This window comes from Artemia sp. Qi Xiang Cuo, chromosome 21 (assembly GCF_049724085.1).
Source record: "Artemia sp. Qi Xiang Cuo chromosome 21, ASM4972408v1, whole genome shotgun sequence".
Taxonomy (NCBI): domain Eukaryota; kingdom Metazoa; phylum Arthropoda; class Branchiopoda; order Anostraca; family Artemiidae; genus Artemia; species Artemia sp. Qi Xiang Cuo.
In genome coordinates, this window is record NC_142814.1 from 35,830,791 (window position 1) to 35,845,156 (window position 14,366).

The window sequence follows — 14,366 nt, forward strand, 5'->3', positions numbered from 1 at the left end:
AGAGTCAATGTTGAATGAAGAAGGGATGGCTGAGCTCATGCATATTGCACATATTTTTACCTCATAATACACCGGTGCTTGTCATTTGCCACCGGGATCTTGTACGGACTATTTTTACTGTGAGTAAAAAAATTAATACGTTCAAACGGACACTTAGAATTTGGGTGGTTGCTTACAAAAGCATCTAGTGAAATCAGGGACGTATGCAGGATTTTGTTCCGGGGGGATTCAGAATTTTGTTCCGGGAATTCTTTTTTTTTGGGAGGGGGGGGTAAGGTCACAAAATAAAACTTTAAAAAACCCATCATAAATTTGTTATATATTAATTTTTGTTATGATTTTACGAGTCGGAAAAACATTTGGGGAGGGGGGGGGGGGGTTTAAGTCCCCTAACCTCCCTTGATACGGCCTTGAGAGAAATGTTAATAATTTTAGGAGTATTTTTGAATGACGTTGTCAAATAAAATGCCATGCTCGGTCTCATAGGTCAACATTAAATGTTTCAGAAAAAAAAATTCTGACAATTATAAATAAAGAAATGATTATTTTACTGGAGATGAATTGCTTGAAACCGAACGCCTACGTATCTCTCATCTACAAGTTATTAATCAAATATAAAGATAACAGATAGGATAATGCTATAGATGAATAAATGTATTGCGAAATGATCGTAAATTAAATAATCAATGAAGCCAACATAAAACGAACAGAAAATACCACAAACAGTAGTTGGGATACCCCACAGAATCTTCAAAAGACCATACAGTCATTTGCGCTTTTCTAAAAACAGTTTGTATTTCAAGCTGTGCGTATTTATTATGCCATCAAATAGCAACACAACAAAGAAATAATACCACAAGGTTTATCAAAACTGGCAAATAAGAGTACTCCCCCTGCCATTAAAGCCCTCTATACGGCTCAATTCTCATTTATTTTTTTCAGAAAACAAATATTTATTCCGAACATTGTAGATTTTATTTGTTAAAACACACAAAAAACAAAATAATTAAGATCAATGGAGTGGTAATGAAAGTAGACTGATTGTTTTAGACAGATCGTCTTGGACTTCCAAGAATTGATGCAATTCCTTGAAAACTCAGCAGTAGTAAATTTTTTAATGTTATAATACTATAAAAGAGAAAATATTTATTTATAAAAGAGAAAATGTATATTTCGCTTTCAGTAAATCAAAAATGATCTACGGAAGGTCTTGGGGTCGGTAGCTGTACTCCTGTTTGTGGTAATTTCAGTCCCCTTAGCCCAATAAATTAAGGATATAAATTTCGAGCCGATAAAGATAAATGACTTTTGGCATTTTTTGGGCCCCATTCCTGGGGAGGTCGTACCCTGGAACATTGTTTTCCTACTCTAGATCACTTTTGTCCCAGGAACTTATGGCTCTAAGTTTCACATTGATAAGGAACAAAAAGTTTGTTGGCCCGTTCCCCGCCCCAGCAAAGTGTACGATTCCTTTGAGCCAGAGAAAAACCCCTCAAGGCTTCAAGCCAGTCGTACACCCCCAAGGCTTCATGCCAGTCGTAAACCCAACATTTACTGATTACTGAATTCATTTTAATCCATAATCCTAAAAATCTCAAACCTTCTATTTTCTGGAAACATGCTGCCGCGTGGTGGCAGGTTTGGCCCTGGACGAACATACAGTCCATTTAAAATGAATGGCCATTTTAGGGTGCCTTTGACTACATGTGTATTCATTAGTTTCTCTATTACATACAAAAAAAAAACATTCAGAAATGAAAAAAAAATAGTTTTTCAAATAGGATCACAGAGCAATGTTAAAACTATAAAGGAACACAAATGACCCTGAATACGAGGGGAGATTTCGCTTTATGGTCTTTACGCTAAAGCTTAATTCACACTTTAACGAAAGCTTATTAGAGTGAACCAAATATAGCTAGCGTAAAACTTGCCTTTCAAAAACTCTAAAAGGAAAATTCTACCGTTTCTAGTGTTACTGGAAATCCCTGTCTTTAAAGCAAATACAAATGGATGTGTCTATCCATTTTCAAATTGTTGCAATAACGAGTTCAAATCTGACATGAGCAGTTTTTTTGCGTAAGCTGAACTTAGCATAAAGATGAAAGGTTTTAGGGAGCAGCAGCTTCCCTTATTTGCGATAGCTTCTGTTCGTTTTGAGTTATGACTTCGCTCTTTACTTCCGTGCAAGGCAGCATCCAGGGGGTTAGGGGATCTGAACCCCCCTCCCCCCGGAATGTTAGTCGGACACGTAAAAACGCAACAAAAATAAATATAAAAATAATTTGATGCGTTTTTTTTGTTTGTAAACCACCCAGAAAAATTCTTTTTATTCCCCCCCCTTCCCAATAAAAAAAAAACTGGATACGACCCTTCTTCCATGTGAAAAAATTCGTTGTTTTTAAGATTGCTAAAAGCTACAATGGAATCTTTCTAATATCAATTGTAATTGTTTAGTTAATGATGAGAGAGAAATAGTGTAAATCGTTTAATTAAAAACCTCTATAATGAAGCTTTTTATTTTTCATAAAGTGATACTATTTCTCATCGTAGTAGCTTGCTATTATACTGGAGAACTTAAAGCCAATGTGAAACAAAAAGGAAGCAGTTAAGAGCAGAGGGTGACGGAAGATAGAGGCTTACTAATTTAGGCTTTTTATTCAACGATTCATCCAGTGAACGCATTATAGCTAATAGCATGTGAAGTGAATTACTTTTAAAATAGACTAGCTATGACAAGTGTTTTATAAACCTGTAAAAATTTTTCCCTAGAGCAAGGATACGTCGCTTTAAAAAAAACGGTGTTTTCAGGCCAAAATGATTTTATTTCCCAATACTTGTTATAGTGCCCACCTAATTGGGTTTCATGGAGAGATAAATTACTCCTATCTTTTCTTCTTATTTACAAGCACGAATTTTTAGTTTCATTCAAAGTTATAGTCCCTGTGTTTTCAGGCCAAAATAATTATATTTTCTGTTACTTGTTATATTGCCCGGCTAATTGGGTCTCATGGAGAGATAAATTACTCCTATCTTTTCTTCCTGTTTACACGTACAACTTTTTAGTCTTATTCAAATTTATAGCCCCCCCCCCCTCCTTTTCTTCTTTGATCAAATGTCAATTTAAAAATATTGGGTCTTAAAATAGGCCTAAACTGAAAATTCTCATTAACAGCAAGCGAATCTAGCCTCATTATGATATGCCCTCATTATTCAAACGACATAAAGGTAATGAGAAGCAAGGAAAAAGCTGTTACGACTCAAGGATGAAGGGATATGAGAATAGGGTAATTTAGGCTAATTGCCTAAGAATCCATCCAATAAGCATGTAAGTGTCAAAGGCAATTGGCTATGAAATGAATTATTCCCCTTACATCTTCATTTTTCCAAGTCATTTTACTTAATGAGATTTGTAAAAGAAAACTTACCGCAGCAGAGGGGGACTGGATATTTTATAAACAGAGTTGGGAACAGGGGGATAACTTCTTCAATGGAAAATATCCCTAATAGCATGGCGTCCAGTTATATGACGAAGTAAAGACTGTTTTCGGAAGCTCTCTTCCTTCAATAAGATTGGTAATGCGTGGTATTGGTCATAAAATGTTGGGGAATGACTCATTCAGTCACATGTTCTGAATTCTACTGCCCTTTTTAAGAGCCAATCAAAGAACAGCCTGTCACCCCTTCACTTTAAAATGCACCCAGGGGCACCACTGGAACCCAACTTGATACTGGATCAGAATTTCAAGATAGTGATTTTAATCAGAACGATAGAAAGGTAAAAAAAAATGAATGTGTGTCTGGAGAAGAAAATGTAAACGTACTCGTATAAAACAGAGGCTTTATAATTACATCTTAATTGGTAGACGGGGATACTAACACTTGTTGAAAACAGGCTCAAATAAGAATTTTAATCTGTTTGATTAAAGGATGTAAGAAATACACATGGCTCAGTGCCCCTTCCAACTCCTATCTAAAACACAATTTTGCCAGAGATAGTATCAAATGATAAATTAAGTAAAATAGACCTTAAATAAAATCAGACTAATGCAAAGATTTTCAGGCTGTTTGATTGGAGGGCCCTAAGTAAGGTCCTTGGTCGTACACTCCTTCAACCCCATCCTTCCACCTCACTTCCCATATAATTACGTTTTTCCTCTTTCTACTCACGACTATACTCATACTGTTTTGGGAATGGTTAACTGTTATGATTAACTGTTAATCAGTAACAGGGGCGTAGCTTCGGAGAGTCCAGGGGTAAGGGCTATCTAATAATTTTTCTCCAAGCTATTGTTGGAGCAACTGTCCCCCACCCTCACCACAAAAGACGCCAACAATCAGTAAAGATAATTAGGATCGTATCATGACGGGCCTAAATAGAAATAAACCAAGCATATTATACATGGTTTTTGGTTTCCACTGATATTGCTATAAAATGATTCATGAGCTAATGTGGTGATATAAGCCTGAGGCTAACACTATTGAGTATTCATATTCATAGTATTCGTAATTCATATTGAGTATGTTTTTTATCCTTGAGTATGTAATTCATATGTCTTCCCTCTTTGTACAGGCCAATGAGCCTTTGAGGGATTTATAACATCTAATATTGTATGTGTATTTAATGAAGAATAAAACTTATCTTATCTTATCTTATAGATATCCAAAATGGAAATACGTCCTTCAGGTAATTTGCTAAGTGTGAACACGTCAGACCTTGCCGGAGTCAGAGTCTTAAAGGAATATCAATCTTTGTGATTGGGGGTTAAAAGTTGGCAATTAGAACTGGGACCATAGCCCTTCCAACACCCTCACGTGGGACCATGACCACACAAACTTTGTACTTAGAGAGATACAGCACCAGTTTCGACTCACCATTTTTCAGGGATTAATTAGGAAATATTCTCTAAAGATTATTTTTTCATTATTTATTATCATTAAAATTGCATTATGAATCTCTTGAATCAAAATACACAAACGCCGTAGTGGCCATAAAAGTTGGATGACTGTATTAGTCTTCCTTATTATTTTGTTATCATTATATTGCTTATAAAATGGCCAAGTGACGTTTAAGAAGTTTAACTTAGCTACTACTTTTTTTGCAACTGAATGAAATGATGTTTAAAGGAAAAAATTGTCACAAATATAGGTGTCATTTTAAAATATAAAAAAATATCTATAACCATTATGAGTTCCGACAAGAAACCTACCCGGGGGCGGGGGAGTCAGACTTGAAAATAGCACCTAGTCTCTTAACAATTTTTTTAACGTATTTCATTTAATTGTCCACCAGGACAATTCACAACCTCTAAGGCATGAGCCGTAAATTTTACAAGTCGCCCATATTTATAATTTCGAGATAGGTATTTTGTTCAAAGTAGTCAGAAGATCCAGAGAACATGCCTCCGGGGATGACCTGAGGCCCAACAACCTCTATGGCATGGACCGTAAATTATGCAAGCTGTCCAATATTTAAAAATAAGGTTTATAATAGGTTTTAAAATAAGGTTTTAAATTATGAGGTCCGCCAAGAAACCTACCGGTGGGGGAGTCAGACTTAAAAATAGCTCCTAATCTCTTATCAATTTTTTAACACGTTTCGTTAGTGTATTTTTTGTTTTTAAAGGCCGTATCCCCCCTATACCCTCAATCCTGTCGGCATTCACGATAGCCATAAATATATTTATTAAAACAACTTGTTTAGGAAAGTTGATTAGTATTTTGATATGGATTTCACTTTCAAGTGACAGTATTTTGTTTTTGTATTAGTATGTATTGTATGATTAAAATATGCATCAGCATTTTGATGCGAACGTAGCTTATTATTTGAACTTTCTTTAAAATATATAAAATTTTTCATGGCAAGTTAGTCATCATTGCCAGAATAAAAAGAAACACATAATAAATATGTAGGCTTCATGATAAATACATACGTCACACATTCCGCAATTGAATATGCTCTCAGGAAGTTTGGTTATTTGTATTTTTACACAGTAAATTTTTATGTTGAGTTCTCCCAAGATTATCTAAACAATGCCTATACTCCATCTCTAATCCCCTTCCCCAAACAGCGCACTCAATCCATCTCTCCCCTCAATCAAAAGTTTATAACCTCCTTCTTCGACTCACGTTAATAAACAGTGCGTAGGCCTAGAGTCTGTTTCGAACCTTCTTCGTCAATAGTGCTTATGTTGTAGCTTCGAATCCTATTATTCAACAGTGTGAATGCTCCATTTCTGATCCGACTGGATCGGACTGCAGTTGGCCCTAACTTTCCTAACCAAAAACGAACGAAGTTCATATTTCATATAGCTCTTTGATTTCAGCTAAAGTTAGGATTCAAGCATTTCTGGGCTTGTTGATACTACCTGAAATTAGTATCGGAATATAGGTGTTTAAAACCAAAATGTATCAAGATCAAGTTTCATAAATGGTAAGATTGTTATAACTTGATCAAACCTCAGTGATATAACAGTCTTTTTTCTTTATAAGTCATTACAATCATTTATTTTCGGCAGAAACCATTTCATTCAGGCGTATTTTTTTGAGGAGCTGCATTTTTTGTTTGCAGCTTAATATAAAAGTTGAAATAAATGCATTCACCGTCAATAGTTGGAATGATAAGGATCTTTCATTATTGCTTTAATAATACCAAATTGATAATTAAAAGGTAAAGAGGGCTCATCAAGATTATGTATCAATGTTATTGGAACCAAACATTAGCGCTCAACATATAGACTCTACAAAACTCAATATTATTGTCAATAGCATTCTTTGCGTTGGGGTTGCTCAGGGCTCTCCAATTCTTATATATGAGAGATGTGTAGATAAAATGTGAGTTAGATGGACATGAATGCAAGTGCAAGGAAATTTTTAATAATTTACTTACCAATAACAGTGGTAACATCATGGAAAGTCTCTTTATCCAGCGATTCCCTAAGCGTTTCCTTGACATAAACACCATCTACAACCATCCAACTGAACTGTGGCTTCTCAAATATGTCAATTCTATGTTTGAAGCATTTATCAGGGACCGAGTTTAACACATCTTCAGGCTCCTTATCAAGAAGACAATCAGTGTCTTCACAGTCTATCTTTGAAAGGAATTCCTGGTTAATTTTACCCTGCTCCACACGATTGCCTATAAATGGCTCAGTCCCACCCGTAAGCCAAAGTTGAGTAAAGAGCAAGCCATGGTATCTATCGCGATAGTTGATCAAGTTAGTTACTAGAGTGGCCGCAGAACCATGACCTAGGAGAGTGACTAAACCAGGTTCACCACTAAAGTGTTCAATGTTGTGCTTCACCCAAAGAAGTGCTTTGACTATGTCACTCAACCCGTAGTTGCCTGAAGTGCGCGGGTAAACGCGATTTGACAAAACAGAAGCTCTTAAAAATCCAAACACACCGAGTCGAAATTGTACTTTTACTAACACAACATTCTTTTCAAGTGCTAAGCTATTATTCAAAAATTTTGAATCTCTTTCAAAATCTTCAGATGTGACAATCACAATCACTGGAAGAGGTGAATCATATCCAACTCGAGGCGTGTAAATATCTAGGGTTAAACAGTCCTCATCGCCAAGTACTGTGCCATTTGATAGCCTTTGCCAACAGCTATTTGAAGAGTTAAAAGCTTTAAATGTCCCCGACCAGCAGCTAGACAATGAGTTCATTGGCTCAGCAAACTTCCATCTACCGCCACCAATAGGAGGTCGTGCGTAAGGTATTCCTCGGAAGGATAGTACTCCGTCTTCATTGATTCTAGAAGTGAAATAAAAAGATTTTGAAACAAAGAAAATGCATTTAGTCTAAGCTACAATAGCATTATAATCTTAAAATTCAGCGGGAGGATATCAGAAGACATTTTTGAACGGGAAGCTTTTATCCTTAGAAAAATGTATGTTTTTGAGACTTTGCACAATATCCCAAAAACACATTTTTAAGTATTTTCTACTGGCTTTACCGTTACTATTTGATAGATCCTACAAAGGAAAGAGTATAGGAAAGCTATAGTTAAGTCTATGAAGAACATAAGGATGTAGTCACAAAAAACCGTACATATTATAGATACTTATTTCTTCATTTGTTTACTAATATAAATAAGATTAAGCAAAATGCTTGCCATTTATAAAACATTACATTTAATAGAATACATGCCATTTACAAAGGGTCAGAAGAATTCAAAAACATCATTTAATTTGTCCCATCTTGCTTTTAAACCAAATTTCCTTCTAATCCCGGGGTTACCGCAAGGCAACGGAGCCCCAAACATCGCAAAAGATTTTGTTTGATATTTTTGCCCTCGCATTCAACAGCAGCTCTTATTTCAGCAGCTTTGGAGATCTCAAAGTGTAAAGCTTGTTTAAATTATCTCCATTAAAAAGTCTAACGTTATGAGGTTTAGTGAAGATGCAGAATATTTTATGAAGACCCTTCGACAGATCCACCAGTTCAACAAGATCCCATCAATATAGCATTTTAAATCGTAATAGTAGCGAGAGGCAGCCACATCTACATGAGAACCCCTCATCTTCAAACAGCTCTGCAAATCCCGAGATGACAGAGGCACGTTTGAATTAGCATAGCAGTATACATGACAAGGAATTAAGTCGTTTTATTTGATTATCTGTCGACACGGCGGGCGTGAGATTTATAAAATGCTGCCATTTTGTCGTCTTTAGACTGCAGAAGAAAAAGATCTGTTTTTTTCCCGTGTCGGTACAGGAATTATAAATTGAAGGGAAAAATTCAAAATGGAAGATGAATTGGTTTGTTTCTATTCGAAATGTTAAGGACCATTAAAATAAACTAATTAACTGAATAAAAGCTGATAGTTGGTTGATTCAGCATCAAATTTGAAACTACCGCCAAAAAATTCGTTCTATATGCCATTTTATGTTGCCATAAAAAGGCACAAATCAAACGCTAGAGAGCAAAGTATCAGCATGATGTTGGCTGTCGGTTGGCTTTGCGATGCTACCATAAACACGGCTCTGACATCGCGGGTTGTTATTAAAAAAAAAGAATTTATAGTAGAATAAATAGTTCTTCATTTCCCTATTTGTTTTCAGTCAAATAACAGTAGTGCTTTTAACTTATAGTAAACCAAAGGGAAGATTGTCGGCTCCTTATTGGTGCTCTGGGTGCTTCTAGAGGCACAGACGGATCTAAGGTAGTATTTTTGAGGATTTTATAACGATTAGAATACACACGACATACATAACTAATTTTAAGTAAAAAAAGATGATAGCTCTTCAAATTATCTCGTCAACGTCAGGATGAAGGAAACCTATCAATTAACGTAAAGGAGCTTTTTGACTTTTGTTTCGACCGAATCAGATTCATCAGAAAAAATTGATTGAGTTATTTAAGCTAGGATCAAGTTATTGTTTTAGACTGGTTCCTTCCCCGCTTAAGCAAAAGCTTGGTGCCATGTTTTTCCTCCTGATTACCGTCATTTATTAGCCACATTAAAGCAGAAGTGTATTAACTTATGAAATTTTATCTACTCTGTCTAATATCGACTTTATTCGAATTATTACTAAATTTTTAAAATTCAGAACTAATATGAATCCCCAGAGTCCAAGGTCATTTCCCAGAGAATATCTCAGTGTCTCCACATTCCCAGGAGATATTGTAAACCCTAATAGAAGGTAACTTTGTTAGATTCTTTGGCATTTTATTTTTTAGATTTCTGGAATTTTTATGGCAGGGAAATACGGTTTCCTTTTCATTAAATTTATGGAACTTTTTCTTTAACGTAAAAGTCCCTTGGATATAGGAAATGACACAGCAACAGACAGTGGTTACAATGGAACCAATTATGTTCTCTGCACTGTTATCTTACTTTTTTCTAAATTTTATGTGTCATAACTCACATGCAATTGATGTGTCATAACTTACATGCAATTTAAAAATACAGCAGTATACTCTTGTCTAAACTTAATGCACCAACCATTTTCGTAACGAAGGCTAACAAAAATAATACTTTGAATCGCAAAAAGAACGACAAAATTTAGAAGAAACAATAAAAACTTAATTTGGTTTTCTTTTCCTGTTCTTTGTTCCTTATTCGCTCCAGTGCAGTTAAAAGTCAAAGTTATGTCACAGAAAACCTGAAGAAATCGTTCCTATTATTCAGTCCTCTTTCTATTTCAATGGGTCTAAGTTGGATTTTGGGACTATTACTGATATTTCTCAGTGGAAGTATTTCTAAGTTTTTTTTTTTTTTTTTTTTTTTTTTTTTTTTTTTTTTTTTTTGTACTCTGTGCACAATGGGAAGCTTAAACCTGCATAAAATTCAGGATGTTATTTCGCAGGGAAGAGTTCCAGACTATGAGAAGGTATAAACGATCAGAAGCTGATGAGTTACACAGTTATGCAACAAAACAACAGCAAAAGCGAATTGTAAAACAGATGTACGAAAATATAAAAAAATACAATATAAAAAAAATATTAATAAAATATATAAGATACAAAATAAAATATAAAATATAATAGAAAACACCTATAAACTGTTGGAGCAAAAGCTCGAGCCCCAGAGAACACACTGCCTACATACCCGCTACCTATGTTCTATGAACATATGTTCGCTGTCTATGTTCTATGTACATATGTTCGCTGCCTATGTTCTATATACATATGTTCGCTGCCTATGTAACCATATTCAATTGCGTGTTTCCCCCCTTTCCTTGTTAAGCCAACGAATCTACTAATCATACATTAGCATACCATCTAAGAATTACTCTTAGTGAAACTACCGATAAAATATGATATGATTTTGATATGATTTATTAACACTAAAAGCCCTACTGGGCCATGGTTAATCCACATTACACTTCAAAAATAATAAACGAAAACACCCTTATTATAAACAAAACAAAAATAAATAAAAGAAAATTATCTCTATGCTCCATGCCCAGTCCAATAAACCTTCCCAAATTCTTTATCCCCCAAAAATTTCTATCTCTTAATATATTACCCACCCATTCCTCCCTTTCGAAGCACCCCGGAAAAATTTCCTCTCTCACACCTCTTAACTCCTTACATAAACATAAAAATGAATTAAATCATAATTTTCGTCCCCAGACATCGGACAAAAATATTCTAATGTCTGCAGCAGCTTTATATCGCTATCGTAAATTAAGGCAAGAAATTCAAAGAAATTTCAGGGGAAAAGTCTCATTTGTAGCTCTTCTGCAGAATTCATAATGACAAGATAATCAGGAACTACAAATCTGAAGTGTTCGAAGCAAATCACTTTCCAGATAAGGAAAGAATAATCTTGCACAGCTTAACCTTGAGCGAAGACTTTAATTTCCTTCGATGGGGAAGGCGAAGAAAAATTTTACACGGCAAAGAGATCTTAAAAATAACAGGAAATTTTCAGCGATTGACAAAATCAATCCAAATTAAAACATTTTTGTGTCTAAATGCAATAAATAAAATTTGTAGCAATCAAATAGTTCGTGGTAACGAACTGTAAGCAAGGAGCAGTTTGGCCCACTGGGCTAGTAACCGAAATACTAAAAAAAAAAGGTATTTTGATAACAATTAATACATAATAAGAATTGGCTTTTTAAGCTGATTTCAAATACATGGAGTTCATGAAATTTAATGTTATGTTTCAAAGAAAAACCAAAAAAGGTGCTATTCAAAATCTAGGAAAAGCAAAAAACCAGGGGGGGGAGGTCACAAAGCCAGACTTGTCGAATTATTTGGTCTAAAAAACCAAAGAACATGGGAAACGAATAAAAGAGAAAATTCAACTTCGTTTCTGGGATAAAAAAACGTACGTTATATAGCATTGGTCAGCAAAATTGTAAGGTTAGTTCCCGAAATTTCAGCGAAACATTGGCCGTAGTCTTTTTGAAACATTTTTTTTAGTATTGCTTTACATTCGGCCGAAAGTAAAAAATCTACTTTTAGAAAAGGTGGACAATAAGTATAATCTACTACAACTACTACTACTACTACTAACAACTCACCGCAGCATCAAGCCGCCTGAGGCCAACACAGCTACGCACGCTCCTCCTCCACCCCAATCTATTCAAAGCCTCCCTTTTTACACCCGCCCACGTGGTTCCCATTTCCTTTAAATCTTTCTTTATGACGTCCTGCCACCCCAGACGGGGACGACCTGCATTCCGTTTAGCCCTAGACGGGTGGCCGAAAAGAACAATCTTCAGCAATCTGTCATCCTTCATCCACACAACGTGCCCTAGCCACCTCAACCTTTCTTTTATTATAGCCCTAGAGAGCGGTATTGAACCACATTTTTCGTATAGCCTATTGTTTGAAATACGGTCAGTCAGCAGGGTACCCAGAACAATCCTTAAGCAATTTCTTTGGGAAACATCGAGCAAATCTTCATACACTTTTCGGAGCGTCCATGCTTCAGATCCATATTTGACCACTGTCATCACTGTAGCTTCTAATATTCTAATCTTTGTTTGCAGACTTATCTTCCTATTCTTCCAAACTTTTTTAACTGTGAAAAAACACCCTGAGCCATGGCTATTCTACTTCTAACATCTTCACTGCTCCCACCATCTTTACTAGTAATACTACCAAGGTAAGTGAAGCTGCCCACCTAATCAATCTTTTCATTACCCAACGTCACCTTTTCATCTTCACTTAATCCTAGACTTAGTGACTTAGTCTTCATAACATTAATCTTCAAACCTATTATAGCACCCTGAACTCGCAAAACCTCTAAAACTTTATTCATTTTGCTCACACTTTCATCTAGAATGCTTAAATCATCAGAGTAATCGAAGTCCAGGAGACTTTTAACTCCACATTAGATTCCGTGGTCTCCCATTGCCTTTCCTGTGCTCCTTAAGACAAAGTCCATCAAAATAAGCCATATAAAGGGGGATAGAAAACAACCCTGCTAAATTCCTGATTTAATATAAAACCAGCTGCTAACCTCATTTCCTACCTTAACCGCAGCAGTGTTATTCTCGTACATAACACTAATCACTTTAATGTATTTGTCTGGTATACCATACAAGGATTAAACCTTTACGAAAGGTCTTCTATCAACAGAATCAAACGCTTGCTCATAATCTATGAAACGGAGGACCAAAGGTGTTTGAAAACTCAGACACTTCTCTATTATTAGCCTAAGAGTGAAAATTTGGTCAACACATCCTCTACCTTTTCTAAAACTGCACTGTTCTTCTCTTAAAACTTTTTCTACGGCATCTCTCAGTCTAAAAAGTATCATATTACTAAGTAATTTACTACCTACAGAGACCAGACTAATGCCTCAATAATTACCACACTCACTTTTATCACCTTTCTTATAAATTGGCTTAGTTAAGGTTTTCCTAAAATCGTTAGGTGCTTCCCCTTTTTCAAACATCATATTCATAATCTTCAGTAACTTATTTCTAACCTCAGAGCCACCATATTTAAGAAACTCATTTACCACCCTATCAGCACCTAGAGCCTTATTATTTTTTAAACCTTTTAGTACTGTCACTAATTCCTCCTCACAAAACAAATCTTCCTTCACATCCAAGGTATCACAAACTTTTTCATTTTCCTCTATATTCCTTTAGAGCAGGGTACTTCATACGGAAGGGGTCGTCGTAGAGACTACAAAAGGGGCTCATTCAATTTGAAATTTAGAGTTCTAGGGCCCTTTTTAATAGTCGAAAGTAATTGGAGGGCAACTAGCCCCCCCCCCCCCACGACAATCATTCCCCCAAACCCATCCAATCAACATTTCGAGATAGCCATTTTGTTCAGCGTAGTTGATTTCCAGAAAGAAAATGTGTTTTTGAGGAGGACACTCCCCCACGCCCCTCGGGGCAATGGTTTTAAGTTATGCCCTGGGGGCATATAAGGATTTTATAGAAGGCGTTGTCGTAGAAACTTCAAAACAGGCTCATTCTAGTTTTAGTTCAGGCCCAATCAAAATTTTGAGATAGCCATTTTGTTCAGCGTGTTTGATTTCCAAATAGAAAATATGTTTTTGAGAAGGTCACTCCCCCACAACCCTCAGGGCAAGGGTTTTAAGTTATGCCCTTGAGGCATATAAGGTTTCTAAAGAAGGCATTGTCTTAGAAACTTCAAAACAGGCTCATTCGATTGGAAATTCGAAGGGCTAGTACCTTTTTTAATAGTCAAAAGTGATTGGAGGGCAACTAGCCCCCCCCCCCCCATTATTCCCCCGAACACATCGAATCAAAATTTTGAGATAGCCATTTTGTTCAGCGTAATGGATTTCCAGATAGAAAATATGTTTTGATGAGGACTCTCCCCCACTACCTTTGGGTCAAGGGTTGTAAGTTATGTCCTGGGGGCATTTCAGACTTTTTTAGACAGCGTTTTCATAGAAACTTCAAAACGGGCTT

At 35.9% G+C, this 14,366-nt stretch overlaps 1 protein-coding gene across 3 annotated transcripts in view; it reads right to left on the reverse strand.

Annotated features, from left to right (window-relative positions):
- The window catches only part of LOC148939493 (neurotactin-like), a 53,747-nt gene that overhangs the window by 12,552 nt on the left and 26,829 nt on the right, over window positions 1–14,366 (reverse strand). For all 3 annotated transcript variants that reach the window (XM_089107081.1, XM_089107082.1, XM_089107080.1), the window contains exon 4: window positions 6,887–7,761. In XM_089107081.1, coding sequence (XP_088963207.1) covers window positions 6,887–7,761 — 875 coding nt within the window. The remainder of the gene's footprint in view (window positions 1–6,886; window positions 7,762–14,366) is intronic.